The 18,547-nt window shown below is 30.6% G+C and overlaps 2 protein-coding genes across 5 annotated transcripts; one reads left to right on the top strand and one right to left on the bottom strand.

Moving 5' to 3' along the window:
* Positions 1 to 135: 135 nt before the first annotated feature.
* On the bottom strand, positions 136 to 2,615 carry LOC126672879 (uncharacterized). 4 transcript variants are annotated; one of them, XR_007639251.2, is made up of 4 exons: positions 2,220 to 2,615; positions 1,012 to 1,671; positions 546 to 928; positions 136 to 164 (listed from the first exon to the last, which is right to left on the bottom strand). XR_007639251.2 is itself a non-coding variant. In XM_050366844.2 (4 exons), exons 2-4 carry the CDS (start codon positions 1,668 to 1,670, stop codon positions 779 to 781), a joined length of 357 nt encoding a protein of 118 aa, XP_050222801.1. In that variant the 5' UTR covers position 1,671; positions 2,220 to 2,615; the 3' UTR covers positions 136 to 778. The 4 variants fall into 4 exon arrangements, 3 of the variants coding, with proteins under 3 accessions (XP_050222801.1, XP_050222787.1, XP_050222795.1); XM_050366844.2 differs by having other exon boundaries at positions 136 to 928; positions 1,012 to 1,084; positions 1,537 to 1,671; XM_050366830.2 differs by having other exon boundaries at positions 136 to 928.
* Positions 2,616 to 5,663: 3,048 nt separating this feature from the next.
* On the top strand, positions 5,664 to 12,172 carry LOC126665980 (uncharacterized). The gene is made up of 13 exons (XM_050358928.2): positions 5,664 to 5,821; positions 5,908 to 5,973; positions 6,772 to 6,840; positions 6,999 to 7,074; positions 7,190 to 7,267; positions 7,980 to 8,077; positions 8,489 to 8,562; positions 9,583 to 9,670; positions 9,761 to 9,918; positions 10,179 to 10,221; positions 10,690 to 10,755; positions 10,911 to 10,988; positions 11,679 to 12,172. The coding sequence occupies exons 1-13, from the start codon at positions 5,723 to 5,725 to the stop codon at positions 11,781 to 11,783; spliced, it is 1,098 nt and encodes a 365-aa protein (XP_050214885.1). The 5' UTR covers positions 5,664 to 5,722; the 3' UTR covers positions 11,784 to 12,172.
* The last annotated feature ends 6,375 nt before the right edge of the window (positions 12,173 to 18,547 follow it).

Below are 18,547 nucleotides of genomic sequence, written 5' to 3'. Positions count from 1 at the left end.
GTCGATACTAGTACAGCAATAGAGATCCTACTCATTTCAACAAGCAATTAGTTAAGAGTCTTAGCCAATGAGATTAAAAGCTAATAACATAGTTGAAAATGAAGTAGCTAGCTTTAGGGCATAAACATATACCTGTTTACATACAAGAAATCCAACAATCATTACTAAATTTAAGGCTTATCCCCTTAAAAACCCCTCACCTTTTACCCCCAATTCGTTTGCACCCTCACGTTGCAAAACCACCAATTATACCCAAATTACGACCTTTCACTTTCAATTGCACCCTCAAACATTAAATTGATATCTTTTCACTTCAAAAAATAGGTTTATTTTTGTTTTAAATAAAATATTAAGTCCTATTTTAAAATATATGCTAAAATTTAAAGTATTGATTTGAATATTTTTCAAGTGAAAAGAGGTCAATTTAATGCTTGAGGGTACAATTGAAAGTGAAAGGTCGTAATTTGGGTATATTTGGTGGTTTTACAACGTGAGGGTACAAACGAATTGGGGGTAAAAGGTGGGGGGATTTTAAGGAGATAAACCTAAATTTAATTAGATCACAAAATCCAGTCTTCTCATTTGTTCTTAACTTAAGCACCACTGTCAAAATAAAGCCACTCCTTTTAATTCCTCAAGCCAAATCTGCAGCTCTTTTACCTAATATTCTTGGCTAAAATATGAACTTTCCAAAATAAGGCAAAACTAATGACTTCACAATAAGAAGTTCAAAATACCCTAATAGTAGCAAAATATACAAAAACATATATCATTCATATCATTTTTGTAGTTGACTTGTGGTGACAACCTCTTTTCCTTTTCTTTGTTGTGGTCTCCTGGTATCAAGTTTCACCGGCCTTTGAGGTTGGACTTGTGAGTGTGAAGATCCATATGGTCCAAATAAAAGGGTCGCTGCCTTTGAGCCAGGCTAAAAATAAACAAGTAACAATTATTATACAAATTAATTATGTCGATAAGTAAATCAACTAACTCAAACAATTAACAACTTACATGAAGTATCGATACACCAGTATCTTCATCAATGAAGGTTCCTGGACCATTCGGTGGAGGCATTCCCCGACCTCGTCCTCGACCTCGACCTCTTCCTGCAAGTGTTGCGGGTTCACTAATAGTCCTTGCAGCAGTTACATCTCTCAACTTTTGCATTTTCCTTGTTGCTTCTGACCTCAACAACTCGGTGTATGCATTCAAATCAACTATCTCTGCTTGTGGGTAATTTTCGCGATGAACCATCTCTGGTTCTCCTTGAGAATTGGGTTCTTCTTGTGGTTGACTTCCATATAATGGTTGGCTGCACTGGAAGTGATACTCGGGTAATGGTTCTCCTTCAACGGTCACTAGTTCATTATCAGTAAGTTGAGGTTCAGACACAGTATATGTCGCATGCCTGTTCCTTGATGTAGAAGCTCTTGAGGTTCAGACACATCTTGCTGCCCTTCATTCCCTTCTCTTGCTATAGTACCATTATGTTTAGACTTCCTCACATTCAATCTTGCCGCCTGTAATTCGTCATCTTCGTCATCAGTCAAGATGCTTACATTCACACAAACATTGTCAAAAGTTAGCTGTGGCACCCCATCATCTAGATCACTTTCACCTTCATTTTCTAGCCTAGCTTCAATTTCTTCTAAACTATCATTTTCTGCCATTCTGCATATAAACAAACAGAATTAAAATGAATTTATTAATTAAAATACAGCATGAAGTTAGATAATAAAGCTATCTGCTCACAATTCTTATAATTTAAGTTGTATTTTTTAATGTTTACATCCACTTATAAGTCTATAATGATCAAACAAAAACCAATGCACTTATATTTTTTAATAACTGATTAGGCAAAAATCAATGCACTTATATTTTTTAACAACTGATTACAAGTCTATAATTCAACAATATATACATTAAAACTTCAAATAAGTTCTGTAAATTATATGAGATAACTAAAAACATTGTTCCAAGTTGAGCATAGATTATGTAAATTAAATAGTTTTTGTTGGGGTTTAGCTGTGACAACAAATAAATAACAATTTATATAAACCCTAACCCTAACTCTAAAGACAGTGACAACAAATAATAATTAATCACAATTCACAATTATGGGAGCAAAAGGGACCACAAAAAAGATAAACAATTTGAATATAAAATTTGAAAAGAGAAAACAAGGGACCACATCAAAGAAAAAAAATGAATATATTAACCTTTTAATCCAGCCAACTTCACCTCATAACCCAGCCAACACCACCTCCTAACCTAACCAACACCTTGAACTTGTGATTTAGAGCAATGGAGATGATAGAAGAATAGAGGACGGCAGCAACAAAAGAGAAATTAGGTTTTTAGTGTAAATTTTGTTATTAATGGAAAGAAGAGGAACCACGATGTCATTGCACAATCAGCAATGTTTATTCCAGCTGGTTATCCTATGTGGCGGTCTCACTCGCCAGAAACGGAGCGTGTATTCACGGAAATAACAGAGATCCAAATAAGGACTCGAGGAAGAAGAAATAGATAGTTTAGGGACTGTTTAAGCCCAAACTGAAGTTTAAGGACCTTTGAGACAATAACATGATAGTTAAAGGACCTAATAATGGGTTAATCCATATGAAAATTCGATCTCATAAAAATGAGGATGAGAATGGATTACTATAGTGCTCTATGAAGTCATTAAAAATGATGCGCGTCATTCTAAAATTGCTATAAATGTGTGCATATACTGTAGTGCTCTATGAAGTCATTACATTACAAGATCTTCAACTCAATTTTTGCATTTTATTTTAAATTTTTAGAACAAAAACAAAAACATAAAAACCCATCTTCTGCTCCAAAAGCCACCTTCTGTTCTCTTCCACAAAGAAAAGCCAATTTCTGTTCATGAAATGATCTTCTTTTTTATTCATTCATTTACACAAACCTATTTAAATTTTCTTTGTAACATGCTAAATTAAACACTATTTCAAAAAAATAAAATGACATAAATACTAAAATCATATATGACTGACGAGCAAGGGAAGCATGAGGACTGCTCGCGCGGTCCTCTTGCTTCTGCCCTTCCTAAAACACTAATGTAGTTTGTGAAAATACGGGAGTTTTAATTTAATGGAAGGTTGTTTTGATGGTCAAACGGTTCAATATAATCGAATCAAATTATTTTTTTAATTATATTGAAACCGATTTTATAAAGTTGAATTTTTTTTAAGTGGATTGATTTAATTAGTCTGATTAATTTTTTTCATTTTAATTTGATCTTAAGATTTAATTCATACTATAAATTTATTGGTTTTCTAAAAAAAATTGAAATGTAAATTAGAATAATTTATCGAATTCATTATAGAAAAACTAAATTGCAATTGGACTTGAATAGTGGACACTACTGGCACTTTTTAGGGAGATAAACTGCCACTTTGGAATTTCCTAATATTTTTTATTCCAAGTTGTAACCATAAAATTATTTAATTTTAGTTAGAGAGAATTGTCAATGTTTTCTCCTTTTAGTGAATGTGAGGAATATGGCAACCACAACTTTGGCTTGATTGATTAATTAATACTCCCTCCGTCCCACTTAAGAAGGGACATATCCCTTTTACACATAGATTAAGAAAATAATAATTACTCTTGGCTTTTCTTATTTTACCCCTATTAATTATTGTCTTGTAGTTTGTGTGTAGAGTATTAGCTTTAATTAAAGAAAGAGAAAATGAGGGTATAAAAGAGAATTCCTTGTAAAATGGCACAAAAACCATGATTTGGCCTTCTTATGTGGGACAAAAAAAATTGAGATATGTCCCTTCTTAAACGGGACGGAGGGAGTATTTAATAGTAGTATTAGAGCATTCCCAATGGTATTCTCTATTTTAGAGAGCATATTTTATAAAATAGAGAGCATCTTGCATATAAAGAGCATATTTTTTAATTTTACTACAATAAATTCTCTAAATATAACGTTTTATTCAATAAGTATTAATTTATTTAATTAATATATTTATTTTTTTATTGTAATTTTTATTTCTATAATTTTTTATATTAAAATAAAATCAAAACACGTATTTTTAAAAATAAAAAGATAGTGTATATATTTTGAATTTGAAATTTTATTGAAAAGATAAGAAGTAGAGAGTGAATTTGACTCTCCACATGTGGAGAGCCAAACTCACTCTCTTCTTTAAATTTAAATTATGGAGAGTCCATTAGACTTCAAATTTTGCATGAAACTATCTAAATTAAAGAGTTTGATATATTTAGAGAGTGCATTGGAGATGCTCTTAGATCATAAAAGATAAGCGTACGTAATAAATTAATAATATCACCCACTTATACAACAGCAATATCTCATCCAAATGGACTGCAAAGGCAATGCACATTCTCACATTTAATTGCATACCATACTTGCTTGTGTGAATGGGGGGATATATATATATATTAAATTTGTCTTATAGTTTTATTTAGGGGTGTGGATTATGCGATATATTTGAATTAATTGATCGAATCAAATCGTAATTTTAATTTGGATTGATTTCTAAGTGATCTAGTTTGATTATAAATTTTTAATTATAGTTAATTCAGTTTAGTTTGTAATTTAAAATTACCCAACTAACTAAACTGCCCAAATTAACAAAAATATATACATACAATGTTAGTTTTGTAATTTTCATAAATTTAATGTACTTTCCAAAAAATAAATATAGAACCTAAATACTAATTTTCTCCCTAAATCTGTACGTAATGAGTAATTAACACTGTAATTTTTACTACATACCTTTTAAAGATTAAAGTTAACAAAATCAAAGTTATCGAAATAATTAATTGTATATATTTCAGTTCTGGTTCGGTTAAAAAATTTAAAATAGCTTTAGCTAATTCGGTTCGGTTCGATGATCAAAGCGGTCGAACGATCCACGCCCCTAGTTTCATTTAATAATTCAATCAAATATATTATATATTTTAATTAGATAATGTGAAAATATATTAGAACGTGTTGTTTTTCTGTAAGTTGAGTACATGATATAATCAAATGCATGTTTGGTCCAAATTCAGGAATTTAAATAAAAATGATCAATTTCATATATTATTTAATTAAAGAAAAAAATTAAATAAAAATGATTAGTTTTAAAATTAAAAAATAAATGACATATTGATAGAAATATTTTATTTTTTGGTGCAATCGATGAGATAAAAATCAAAGTTCAAACACTAATTCAATTAAAACTCAAAAATTGAAACAGTTTTGGTGCAATTTTACCCCTAATGATAGACTTAAGTGGCAATATGCCCCCTGAACTTGTAAGTAATAGGCAATTAACACATATATTAACTTTATGGGTAAATTAGTACACGAACTTGATGATTATGGGCAATTCGCTCCATTTTGGCAATTTGCCCCCTCAATTTGTAAGTTAATTGTCTCTTAAATTGGCAATTAGCCCCCTTAACTTGTAAATTAATTTGACAAAATGGGCTAATTGCCCATAATCAACAAGTTCGTGTACTGATTTGTCAATAAAATCAATTTGTGTGTTAATTGCTCATTGCTTACAAGTTGAAGGGGCAAATTGCTACTTAAGTCCCTAATGATATGACCCGGATCCGGAATCAAACCAAAAGGGGCTAACCCGAAAACCCACTAAAGCCTAAAACCCGAGTCCTTGTATGTATTTCCCGCCAGTGTTGGCCGATAGCGATTATCTACTCAACGAAACAATTAAATATGCTGGCGGCGAGAAGCCTGAGAAAGGCGGCGATCCCATCAACCCTAATTGATAATCCTTCGCCGGGAAATATACAGCCCACTCGTCTCGCCCTCCATGTATCTATTTTTGTTATTCTTTTTGTTTTTGTGATTAAATTTGAATTCAGTAATTGGGTTATTGATTATTGTTGATTCTGATTCAGGTTAATGAGGATAATTCTTCTTGTTGGCTTTACATGGCCTCTGCCTCTCATATCTACAAACTTCAGGTTTTTTTTAACTTACATTTTTCATTTAACTGGTTAAAACCCTACAGCTTATTTGGGGTTGATTTTGTTTTGTGCTGTTCTAGTAGCTTTTTACATTATAACATGCTGCATGATGAAGTAATAAAGTTTCATAGTGTTTATAAAAGTTAGGATTTTTGGAAGAACAAGTACTAAGTAAAAGGTTCTAACTTGGATTAATGAAATATGTTGCATGTTGTTTGCACGGTGTTGGATGAGATGAATACAAATATGGATTTGAATTGGTGAATAAGTATAGGAATTTCTCAAGAGACAGTTGAAGAATATATTATTGCATTGGTTGCAACCTTCGCCTTCTTTCTAACTTTAGAGTTCTTATTTGTCAATTTTGGTTGTTCGTGTTAGCAAAATGATCGCAAACTGACAATGGGATTGTCTTGCATGTCTGTCGTACTCATTGTTTAAACGAAATAGTTTGATTTTTGATATGAATTTTGTACTTTCTGGTAGATTCTTTTGTTTGGAGATTCTATAGTATTAGCATTTTCCTATTATAGAAATGAAAAATTTGATTGTTATGAAACTGTGGAACCAATTATCAAGTAAGATGAACCATGTCAATCCTTAGTTTTCTTTTTTCATTTTTTTGTTTGATCTTCCTTGTCATCCTAAAACTATTTTTAACGTTACTACATTACCTGAATCAGCAGGGTTGCTTGTTATCAGCGTCCGTCTAAAGACACTTCTTGTACATCTAATATCTTTCAGTGTTTGGCAGTTATAGTGGTCACCTAAGTTTAGTTCTTCTCCTTCTCATAGATTCTGATGCAAGATTCTTCTTCTATCAATAAAGGGAAAGAAAGCCTCCTTATCCCTGTACAGGCTCAGGTACTTGTTTTTTGATTTAAGCAGTTGGCTATTGGCTATTGGCTATTGTCGATTTTCAGATATCAGTTATTGAACTGTTTGCCAGCTTAGCTGATTGTGTCATTCTGTTAACGATGTCTTTCTATAATCGTTCTTTTTTTAATATTATTTTTGGAAAGGTGTCGGACGCTTCAGTTGTAAATCGCTGCCCGCATCGTTCAGAAATTCAGAGTATAGTTCTTTGTGAAACTGAAAGTAAGTGAATTTGTAATCGCAGCATATAACATATTAATAGCTTAGCCGCTTGAGCTTTGTTCTGGTGGATATTACCCATATTAATGAAGTGTTATATTGCCCTTATCCTGAGCAGGCCCTGGTTCCATGGTTTTGGGAAGTGTAGATTGTTATGGCCATCTTATTGTATCTAAACTAGATGGCAGTGGGAAAGGTACTACTCTCCTTGTTTTGCTAGTCGTGGCAGCCTTTAGATATCTTTCCTTCAATTATACTTGCAAGTAGGGCACTAGCACAAAGGCATTGACCCAATTAAAAAATGGTCAACAGAGACTTGTAGTGTTCTATCCTGTCAACATTATTTGATAGATTACTATGAAGAATGTGTGTTGGTGAGATCATGTTCTCGTGGCATTTGATGGACTTCAAAGACAAATTAGATAAATTTAGCAAAATAAACTGATTTTTGCAATGAAATTTCATTCTTGTCAGCTGCGTGCAGTTTTCCATTCTTTTCTTCCTGAATAATATACTCATCATATTCCTCATCCTTACTTCATTTCTTTGAATTCAAGCTAGCAAGTTGCTTCTATGGGCCTAATGTCTTAGCTGTATGCCTGCATTTCTTTATGGCTTCCCATTTTGTAATAATTGCATTTCTACTCTGCATTGAGAATTAAAGGCCATCAAACTCTACCTTCTATTGTATTTAGGCCCAGGGAGATATGATGAAATTTCCTTCTATTACTCCTATGTCTGAGAATATATTGCTGGTATTGGGAATCAAATTATGCTGTGTGCATAGTGAAGTTACAGCAGAATAGCTAAAACCCTTTGTGTACTACTTGTTCTCAATCCCTCTGTTTAATCTTGACTGCCTTCTGATAGTGGAAGTACTTTATCATCATGTTTTCTGAATTTTTCAGATATCGACAGGCTTACGTATTCAGTATTGCCACAGGATTCAGGTGTTGGAGAAGGTAGTTGGGCAGGCCTCTGCTTTAGTCCAAGTCAATGGTCGACGGTACCTAGTTTTTCTTATGAACTTATCTGTGTCGTAGATATTCAGTCTGACCTTTTGAAATAGCTTCCAGATCTATCGTCATTGAATAAAATAGACAACCAGTAAAATGAAATTACTGAACTATAATATTTAAGGTTGTATCATCTGTCAGAAGATAGATGAATTAGATTTTTTGAGAAATACAGGGCTTCCTATTTCAGCCTGGTCAAAAGTTTTGTATCATGCATGTGGTCTACTATTAGTGTTTATTTCAAGAATGTCAATAACTGGTTGCAAATAGTGAACTTAATTCTCTTTTTATCATTATGTCTTACTTGCTGTTTAGTTGAACTTAGTAGTAAAATATTTGAAGGTTTAGATAGATTGAATGGCTATTGATTGTTTTTCTGGGTGAATATTTTCTCGGTTCAGGCAGCTGTAGCGCGTAGCTTTTGCAAAAGCATTGATCTTTATGACCAAGATATTCACCTGCGAACCTTACGAACGTATGTGCTGTGACTGCTTGTTGATTTTTTTTCTCCATTGTTATTTCAAATACAAGCTCATGATCACCATATAAACACATAAACGCAAATAGCATCATGCGGGCTGGTAGGCAGATGGGGCTAGCATGGACATTGTCTTTTTTATATTTCTATGAATATGAACCTCTATGCCGATATCTGAACTTTCTATATAAGGACACATCCTGGTGTGCAACTTTATTTTTGTCTTTACGCTTTGAGGCAGAGAATTGATATGCTTCAACAATGGAAAACTTGTAATATGTTCTTAAATCTGATGGGACTGCCTCAAAATTTGATCCAATTTAGTGGCAAACTTGCAATTGGTTTGATCTTTTTCCTCCATGATTTTCAAAAGAGCTAAAGTGGCTGAAATATTACCTGTCATGTATAACTTAATATTTTTCTTTTTATATACTGTGGCTACTGCACTGGCGCCTCAATTGTCATGTGTTCCTCCCGATTATCATAGTTATCATTAGCATATATCAATATCAATATGTACAAGAACCTTGTCTTGACAAATTCCTGTGCAATTGCGAGTGTTATGTTAAATTCTTATTTGGAGATTTATAATGTATAAAGATGACCCAGATGATCGTCCAAAGTACTGGACGATCGTATTTCCTCACATGTCTATAAATAGACCCCTTATAATGAATTAAAACCTATTTTCTCCTCTTTTCTCTAAACTCATTTTAACTCGTTCTTCTTTGAAATTTCAGCCATTTTCTCTTCCTAAAACCTACCTACCTCTGATCCTTCAAGAAATGTGATTTAAAAACAATCAAACTCTTCCATTCATTCAATTATATCATATTTTGAAGAAGATTGGGACATACGTTGAGTTTTTTCTAAACTTTCGAAGTGAACTTCATCTTGTTTGTGGTGGGTTTTTTTATACCTTCATTCTCAACTTTTCCTGTTCTTTTTAGAAGGCTTTTTCAAGGTAATTTAAACTAATCGTTTTTCTAATTTCATGTCTGTATGTGGCCATTGCAGACTCTGGTACCCATCCTCATTGAACTTCTTGCAGAATTTAAGTAATGGGAATGAGGGTTCAATTTTAGCCATCACGGAGGGCTGCCAGGTACTTGGTTATTATACTTGCTTATTTGCTTAGTTTCTCATCCATCACATAAACGTGCATATTCCATGTAACCTAATGGAAATTCTGCAGCTGTCAATATGGGACGTGAGAATGAAAGAAAAAGGGGGCTGTCTACATCGTATATGTGGTTCTCTTGGTGATAATTTCTATGCGGTCTGCAGTTCCTCAACTGGTAATTTAGCAGTAGGTGGAGCTGATCGCAATGTGACCATTTATGATCCTCGCAGGTCAGTCACTGCTTGTTTATATTTAGCAATATATAGCATTAGCAACTACCAGCAGGTTGAAATTATATTTCTGATTGTTGTTGCCTGTTTTGTCTCTCAATTTAGACATGATTTTCTTAGCATGGGAGTAGTTGTTTGGTTTAGCAGATTATACCGCTAGTAATGAATTATGTTATTCTCCTCTATGCTTGCTCGTTTTTCATTGAAAATGAATTTTAGACACAATGATATACCTAACAAGTATCTCCGGTCCACTGTAGATGGTCACCACTAGCAAGATGGATGCATTGTTCAAAGTACGAGGTCAGTTTGTATAATAAAGAATCTCTCCTTTCTACTATCTTTAGTCTTCTCTATTATACACTCTTTTGAACATTCAAGGATAGGAAAATTAGGAATAGTTATTACTACGCCGGTGTTGCACAAAATGAATTGTTACCTTATTTGTTTGTTTATTTTTTTTCATAAAATGCACATTTGAGTCGGAAAAAGTTTGTATATCTTCACCAGAACTGTAACTCGTTAATTATTTTTAATTAGACACAAGAAAATCTAACAGATGTTAAGGATAAAATAGGAGGTACTAGGCTAAATATGTGGTATTCAGTTTATATACTATGCGCAAAATTAATCCAGAAGAATTTAGAATATATTTCAAGTGTGTAGATATGCAACGCTTGCACTGAGGTTCCTTGCATTTGCGTCCTTCTGTTGTTACTTGTTAGTAATGCAGCTTAATTTAATTTACTTATCTTTTGCTTGTTGTTGCAGATAACTGGACTTGCATTTTCATCTGTAAATCCTGATTACATCTATATCCAAGGCGTTGACTATGAGGTGATTTTATTACAGAGGCTGCTAAAGTTTTATGCAAGCTCATCCTATCATTGACATTATATGCGGAGCATTTTTCTATTTTTGTTTGCCTTTTAATAATATCATTATGTGATGATGTTTTTCTATTCTATGGAATAACAAATTCATGACTGCAGGTCTTCTGTGGGCAATGGAAAAACAGCGAAAAAGTTTTTTCGTTTAGAGGAGACTCAAACTGGCTTGGGTTCAGTAAGGTACTCTGTCAAATTTTCCATGCAAGCATGTCAAAGGCACTTATGCATTGCCAATTTTGATTACTTTGATTAAACTATATTTGTTCTCGTTTTCTTAGTCAAGGTTGAATGAGTTATATTTGACAAAAGAGGAAAAATTAGTCTTGTTGGATAAAGGGGAGGAATTCCTCAAGTGTGCTAATTAAAATAATCTACGCCCTTCCTTCAAAAATTAAAGGTGTAGAATGGAAACGTGATGATTAATAAATTAGCGTAATAAATGAAAGATAAGAAATTATTTAAAAAAATCAAAAAAATCAAGAATCATATTTTCTTAACCAAACACAATTGACCAAATATTTTGGTTTGGTTCAGTGTCAGTCTGAACCTGTACTTTGGTTTGCATTGGTTTGGAATTTGACACATTTTTGTTTGCGTGTTGATTTGAAATTTGACTCATTTCGTTTGGTTCTGGAAAAGCTGCGTCCTAGGATAAATGATCTTAGAACTCCTATCCTTGCAATATCGGTCCTTCGCTTCTAATAAACATAAATAGAATTATATGTTGGTTTTGTGTAAATTAAAGGTTCTGCGTTTGGGTTCAAAATGAATCAAGTAACCGTTTCAGTTGACATGATGTCAGATTGATGATCTACTAGGTAAGAAAAATGAGTCATCTGACATGTTTACATGTTAATTCTTTGGCTGCAGTGTTCCGACAGAGACATAGTTGGCGGATGGTGCGATTCTGGTAGCGTATTCGTGGCTGATGTGGTCGCAGCAAATGGGACCGAAATAAACAACCTGCACTGTTGAGCTGCCTTGTCATGTTTTTGACTAGCTTCATCATCATATTCATGTGTTGAAGCAGTTATTTTGAGCATCCAGTGATTCAAGTCGAGTCATCACATTAATAAGCCATAACCTCTTCTAAAGGAAGAAGTCAGAGCGTATAATCCTCTACCCTGTTTCCTGGAATACGACATCCACTTTAGTTTTCGGTTTGATCATCCAAGTCGGGGTCGCAGTCGGGAAATAGAAATAGATGTATCAGATAATAATAAATGTAAATTAGACCTTTTGAAGTTTAATACCAAATCATAATACGCAGGATGATAATGTTTGAATAGTAAACTACATTGCTGTTTATTTATCTTAAAATACTAAAATTTAATAGTCAAAAAAATTTAAATATTTGCGGTTTTTAGTCATACTTAATTAATTTTTAAATTTTGTTAATAATAGTTTAATTTGTGAGGTTTTTATTTTAATTGTAAGTGGGTGTATCCAGTTGAATTAAATGGGTTAATTTTGCAAATACTAGTTTCGCATTACGTGCTATGCACGTCGCTCGTAATGTAACTCGTCAATTTAAATTATAATTTTTTAATGTCGGTAAAATTAACTTACAATTTATTATATTAATTAAATTAATTATAATTATCCAATACATTTTTTAATAATTAATATTAAATTAGTTATAGCTTAATTAAATATAGGCAATTATAGTATCTTTTTATAATAATCATTTGTAATGTATACAAAATATTTTTATATTATACTATTAATTTTGTTGTATACTAATTCATATAGGTTATCGCATAATAAAAGAAAAGGCATAAGGATTTAGCCTAATTGATATAATTAGCTCATAAAATCGACTTGTTAAAAGAGATGCATGCAATATGCGTACAATACGGGTAAAATGAAATTGGTTAACTCAAATCCTTCCAATTGTAATAGAATTAGAACTATATATATATATATAAATTATTAACTATAATATTTTAGTTTTCATCTAGGATAATCTCTTAATACTTCTGCTAAGTTATATACATACAATCATAAATAAAATCTAATTTTTATAAAAAGAATATGAAATTTAAAATTATTCTGAAATTAGGAAGAAAAAGAGGACGATGAGCTATTAATTCATAACAATCAAATAATTAATGAATTGCATGCAAACAGTAGAACACAATCAATCAAACTTATTATTTCCAAACCTTTACATGTACATTGCGGCCATTTGAAATATTCAAATTATAAAATAAATTCCATACTGACCAATATTTAGAAGAACTAAACTATCTAAAGTCCTAGGCTTTTCACATTACATCTCATCCATTCCGACATATAAAGTTATAATTTTAGAGTAATACTATAATTTTGCAACCTAAGCAATAAAAATATATTAGATTGTAATTTACGAAGCTCATATGAGATAATATTGACATCAATAAAAAAAACCACATACCGTTTACATCATCAACACTGACTGCACTTTAACAGAACCCTAATTAATACAATTTAAAGAATAAATTAAAATAAAAAACCGAGAATTTAAATTATTGCAAAGAAACATGATCGGCGTCAGTTAAAATTAATAAATTTAAAATATAGAATTGATTGTGTTTATAATTTTTTTTGAGAGCATGTATATATATAGGAGTAAATTCCTGTAGCACATAATAAGTTAATCTGTTGAGCCAATAATAATTTGATCACTATAACGTACAATACGGGTAAAATGAAACTGATTAACTCAGATCATTCCAAGTTCCAATCCTCATAGAATTATAACTATAAGAACCAAAATATCATTCCAAGTGTTTGTATTGTATTATACCTCATTTGTTATAGATAATTAGAAGTATGAGCTAAATTACTATCCAAGTGTTCGTATTGTGTTATACCTCATTGTTATTGATAATTAAAATTATATTAAGGGCAATAACGTAAAAGTGCCTGTCCCCCCCCCCCCATCCGTGCTTTTATATATAGTATAGATATAGATATCGGTCACTAAATAGTGCATATTGTAATTAAATTAATTCAATTAAATTAAAATATCAATTTAGTAGTTGTTGTGTGAGTAAAATTATGTTTAATTGGGCAAGTTTGATTAAAATTAAATAAAAATATTCAAATTATCTTATATAATAAAATTAAGTCATAATTAGAATTGATAAAAATATTTGGATTATTTTTCAGCGGACCAAATATTAATCATTACTCAATATTATTTTTTCCTAATTTTCATGGATGAGGATAACTTAGTATTTCAAAAAGTAATTTGATCGAGAAGATTTAACTATAGTTAAAATAATTATTTTAAATTTATGTTATAATTAATAAAAAAATTTAAAGAAATTGGTTAGATTGATTGAAGCAGGTCTTTTTTAATTTTCTGATTAAGTAGGATAAATATTATGATATGAAAGTTGATATATTTTTAAGTAATGGTCATGAACTTGTCAGCACATGGTGTTGGTAAATTGAGAAATTATATTTGAAAGTTGTAATTGCAGATTTAGACTTTTATTTAAATGTCTAGATGTTTCTGTAAGGGTTGAAGAAGAGAGAAACTGAAAATAGAACTGAAAATAAATGCAGCCACTTGGAGATGAGATAGTGGTTACATTACATTACATTACATGGGTCCAACTTTCTTCTTGACCATTTCTTAGCTTGGTTGGCTTTCTGCCCAATCTGCCCTTAGTCAAGGTCAAGATCAAGATTCAAGATTATGATCGTGGCCTATGGTCAGGGTCGTATATCCCATTCAAGCCAAATTAAAAAATAAATTATAATTTTTAAAAAAGTCAAATTGAACTTTTAAATACTCGCTGCTTAATTATTTCAATGTGGTTTTATTTTTCGGTGTTAAAATGGTTTATGATCAAAAATAATTCACCTAACTCGAAAAAATAATAGATTGAGTTGAGATTAAATGTGTTTATGTTGTAAACGAATCGACTTATTTATAATACTATCTATTAATTTAAATTAGTAATATTACTCTGTTCAATTTTCACATTGATGCGATAACATATAGATCATATTCGTGATGATTTTAACCGTATCAATAGACTATATTGTGTCACTAGTTGACATGTAAATCTGTTCATGGCACGGGTTAATACATATAGTATTATATATGTTTTTTTTTATCAAAGGTGGGAATCGACTCTTTCGAGTCTCATTTGTTAGTTGCTAGTTACCGAGACATGATTCGAACCCACAACCTCTTGATGCCCTTAGCCATTCAAACTAGACCCACATTGGCATATATTATATATGTCATATGTTGTAGTAATGTCACCTTTATTTAGTCATCTCAAATAAATAAATGTAATCACCAATGAGCTACAATTTAAATAATATAAACGTTGGGCAGCAATTTGCGAAGTCGTGAGATCAATTTCTCCCACAAACACTCTTCCTTCTCCTAATTATATATATAAAGAAAAAGGGTGTCTGTAATCATATTCGACCTATTTGTATTAAATGAATTAAACGGATGTTTTTCATATGATTCATAATTGACCTATTAGAGTAAACAAATTATCAATTCTTTTTATTTTTTTACTGAAACGGTTAATATGTTGGTGTTGATTGTAATTGTCCAACAGGTTAAAATTATCTCAACCGGCCAACCATTTTAACACTAAAAGCCCCTAGTTATAGTTAGTTTTTGTTAGGGGGCTCAAAAATAAAATAAAATAAAAGGAGCCATATTTATATATATAATTTGAAAAAATCAGTTCAAGCAACAGCTCACCAACTGCTATTATCTTTTGTTTCAATTATTACCAACCCAGCTCCTAATCCTAAGTGCACCTCTTATTTTTATAAGAATAACCACCCATTATCCACCTCCCAATTTGGATAATATTATCATTTTGTAGGCTAAGCAAAATTTGGGGCATTTTACAGTTTTGGAAACGAAAATTCATGACACATGAAGTGGAATGATTCTACGAATTAGGGTTTTATTTTGGATGGAAAGGCATTTTTGAATTGAATCTATGATACAGGATTATTGGTTCGGTTCAGTTTGTTTTTTATACACCCCTATATATATTTTTCAAATTTGACATAACTAATTTATCGGTTCAGTTTGTTTTTTATACACCCATATATGTGGTAAAATATCAATTTTTCTATAATAAAACTAATATATGTTCTGAATAATATTATAAATAAGTTAATTGTTTAGTATTTAAACAACAATGGAAGTGTATTTTTATCACTTTATTAATGAAAACAGTATTTTAAGTATATTTGAGGCAAGATATGAAAGCAATTTATGTTGAGTTTAGACCATTCATTTTATAGAGAAATACATAGGCCACATCGATCAGTGATCTAATTATTTGATTTGATTGATGCATCCAAATCCCCAACTAAGCTACAACCATTGCTCGAATAATACAAAAACATACAAACTTTTCAAGAAATTGCCTTATTTTTGTTCAAATATTTTAGCCAAAAAGATGACATATCTAAGGGAGGTTAAATCTTTAGCCTCAAGACTCACACTACAATAAATAATATAAAAAAAACAAAAAAAAATAAGTAAAAATAAATTAGTACTTTTTTATTCTCTTTATTTTTCTGATTAACATGTGATACTAATTGATGTCAACATTTCAGCAACAAAAATAATAATGCATAATTAAAATAAAGCGAATGATGATTACTTGCTTCTTAGGCTAAGGACAATATCCTTAATTTTGATATATATATATAAAGACTTGAAAAAAGAACCAAAAATGTTCATTTTACATTGTGTCAGCCATGTATGGTGGTAAGGTCCAAAAATAATTATTCTATTTCTTAGAAAAATATTTAAGGACTAGCAACTTGAACGTAAGAAAAATAAAATATTATAAGGACTAAAGTTTGGAGATGAGGCTTCAGTAGATTATAGGTCCACAATGGAATTATTATTATTCTTTTCATGAAGTGATGTTGATAGTTTATATTTTGGTGTATTGTTTTTTTCACAAGTGTCTCATTTTATGTTTTGGTCTTATCTTATGGAATTAATTATGATATTATTTTACCAAATCTTTTTAAATTAATATTAAAATCTACATTTGTCGCAATAATACATTATAAAAAATTAATAATTTGACATAGAATAGGACATCCATATAATAACTCTAAAAACTTGATCGCACATTCTATTCTGCAAGTCTTTAAAATACTAAATTATAATGTGCAAAACTACATAAGTAATTGAATTCTTCAAAATATTAGCAACAGACAAATTTGAATCATCGTAAAAATCTCTAAAACAACAAGCATCTACAACATGCAAGTCAAAACATCACTAAAAAGATAGAAATGAACCCCAAAAAAAATATCAATAAACGGAATTCGTCAAAATTGATACATATATAATCGCGCAGAATAATAAAATTTTATTTGCAAATTTCAACACAAACTGAAGTAGTAACACATTCAGTTAATAAATACACCATAAATTCAAAATTACAACATCAAACATACAAACTCTGCCTATATTTAGTGTGTAAAGCTAAACATATATAGGGTTTGAACATGTTAAAAGTTGATCCAACTGGTATATAAATTGGATATATGTAGGATCGGACAAAAACTATAAAGAACATTGATATAGTTTTGTTCGAATTTAATAATAAAACTAAATACTAGTTACTCTGTTTTAATATAGTTGTCCATTTTATCATTATCATACCTTTAAAAAAAACATAATTAATGTTGAGAACATTCCATTGGAGTTGAGGGAGGAGTTTACTTTAGAGGGTTTCATACCGAATTTACTTTTTTTAAACCGTAAACTTAGGGTTTTAAATTGAAATTTTCGGTTGACGAACTATAGACAGGGCTAGTTTCGGAAGTTGAGATGCATCAAGTGGATTTTCAAAAATCTCTTAAATGGTGTGCAAAAATAGATTTCTTGGAGTATAAAAAATGAAGCTCTTTTTCTTGGGAGTTCAATAGTCCCTGGAATTTGTGTTATCTGTAATTGTGAATTCCAAAAACCATGAAGCCATGAAGATTCTTTCATGTTTATCTCTATTCATTGATAGTTCATTCACCTTTTTTTAAATAAAAGAAATATAATTAGCCATTTTAATTAGATAAAAAATTCCGAATCATATTTATTGATCTATACCATTCATTTCAAAATAGATGGTGTAGATTATATTAATTAAAATTGGACTTTTTTAATCTACGCTATCCATTTTATAACGAATGGTGTAAATTCAATGAACATGCATGACCAAGCATGTTCTAATGCATATGAGAAAATTTCAATCTATTTTAGTTCTGTTGCCGGGATGAAAGTGTGAATTTTTGTTTATTGAACAATTTAAATTATTATATTTTAGTTTAAATACTAATCTTACTTAAGAGATCTTTTACCCATCTCATTTAAAAGTGGATATATCTCATTTTTACATGCTCTATTTAAAAAAATTATCATGTTTTAAATGTCAGCTTATATAAATTTTTATCTAATTTTTTTATATTTACAACTTTGGTCATTTTGTTAAATATATACAAAAAAATTATTAAACATTAAGCATGTTAATTATGAATTCTTAATTGATTCAATTTTCAATTAATTAAACCTTTTTGTGTCTATATAATTCTCATTTTAAACTAAAGTAACCCTTCATAAACTAACATTAAGTGTGTAAATATTCATCCACTAGATCAAAAAAATTTAAAAATAAATTCTGAAAATAGATACAATTTGAAGTTTAGATATATTAATTTTAATTCATAAAATTAGCATACAT

This window comes from Mercurialis annua, linkage group LG1-X (assembly GCF_937616625.2).
Source record: "Mercurialis annua linkage group LG1-X, ddMerAnnu1.2, whole genome shotgun sequence".
Taxonomy (NCBI): Eukaryota; Viridiplantae; Streptophyta; class Magnoliopsida; order Malpighiales; family Euphorbiaceae; genus Mercurialis; species Mercurialis annua.
This window is presented reverse-complemented; position numbering and strand designations above follow the sequence as displayed.

What these genes read in the sequence shown, in the direction of transcription:
- LOC126672879 (XM_050366830.2), bottom strand. Translation starts at nt 1,254, where the DNA reads ATGGTTCATCGCGAAAATTACCCACAAGCAGAGATAGTTGATTTGAAT. An exon ending in CTGGTGTATCGATACTTCAT is followed by an intron (nt 929 to 1,011) that starts GTAAGTTGTTAA and finishes GTTTATTTTTAG; the next exon opens with CCTGGCTCAAAGGCAGCGAC.
- LOC126665980 (XM_050358928.2), top strand. Translation starts at nt 5,723, where the DNA reads ATGCTGGCGGCGAGAAGCCTGAGAAAGGCGGCGATCCCATCAACCCTA. An exon ending in AGTTCTTTGTGAAACTGAAA is followed by an intron (nt 7,075 to 7,189) that starts GTAAGTGAATTT and finishes TATCCTGAGCAG; the next exon opens with GCCCTGGTTCCATGGTTTTG. An exon ending in ACTGGCTTGGGTTCAGTAAG is followed by an intron (nt 10,989 to 11,678) that starts GTACTCTGTCAA and finishes CTTTGGCTGCAG; the next exon opens with TGTTCCGACAGAGACATAGT.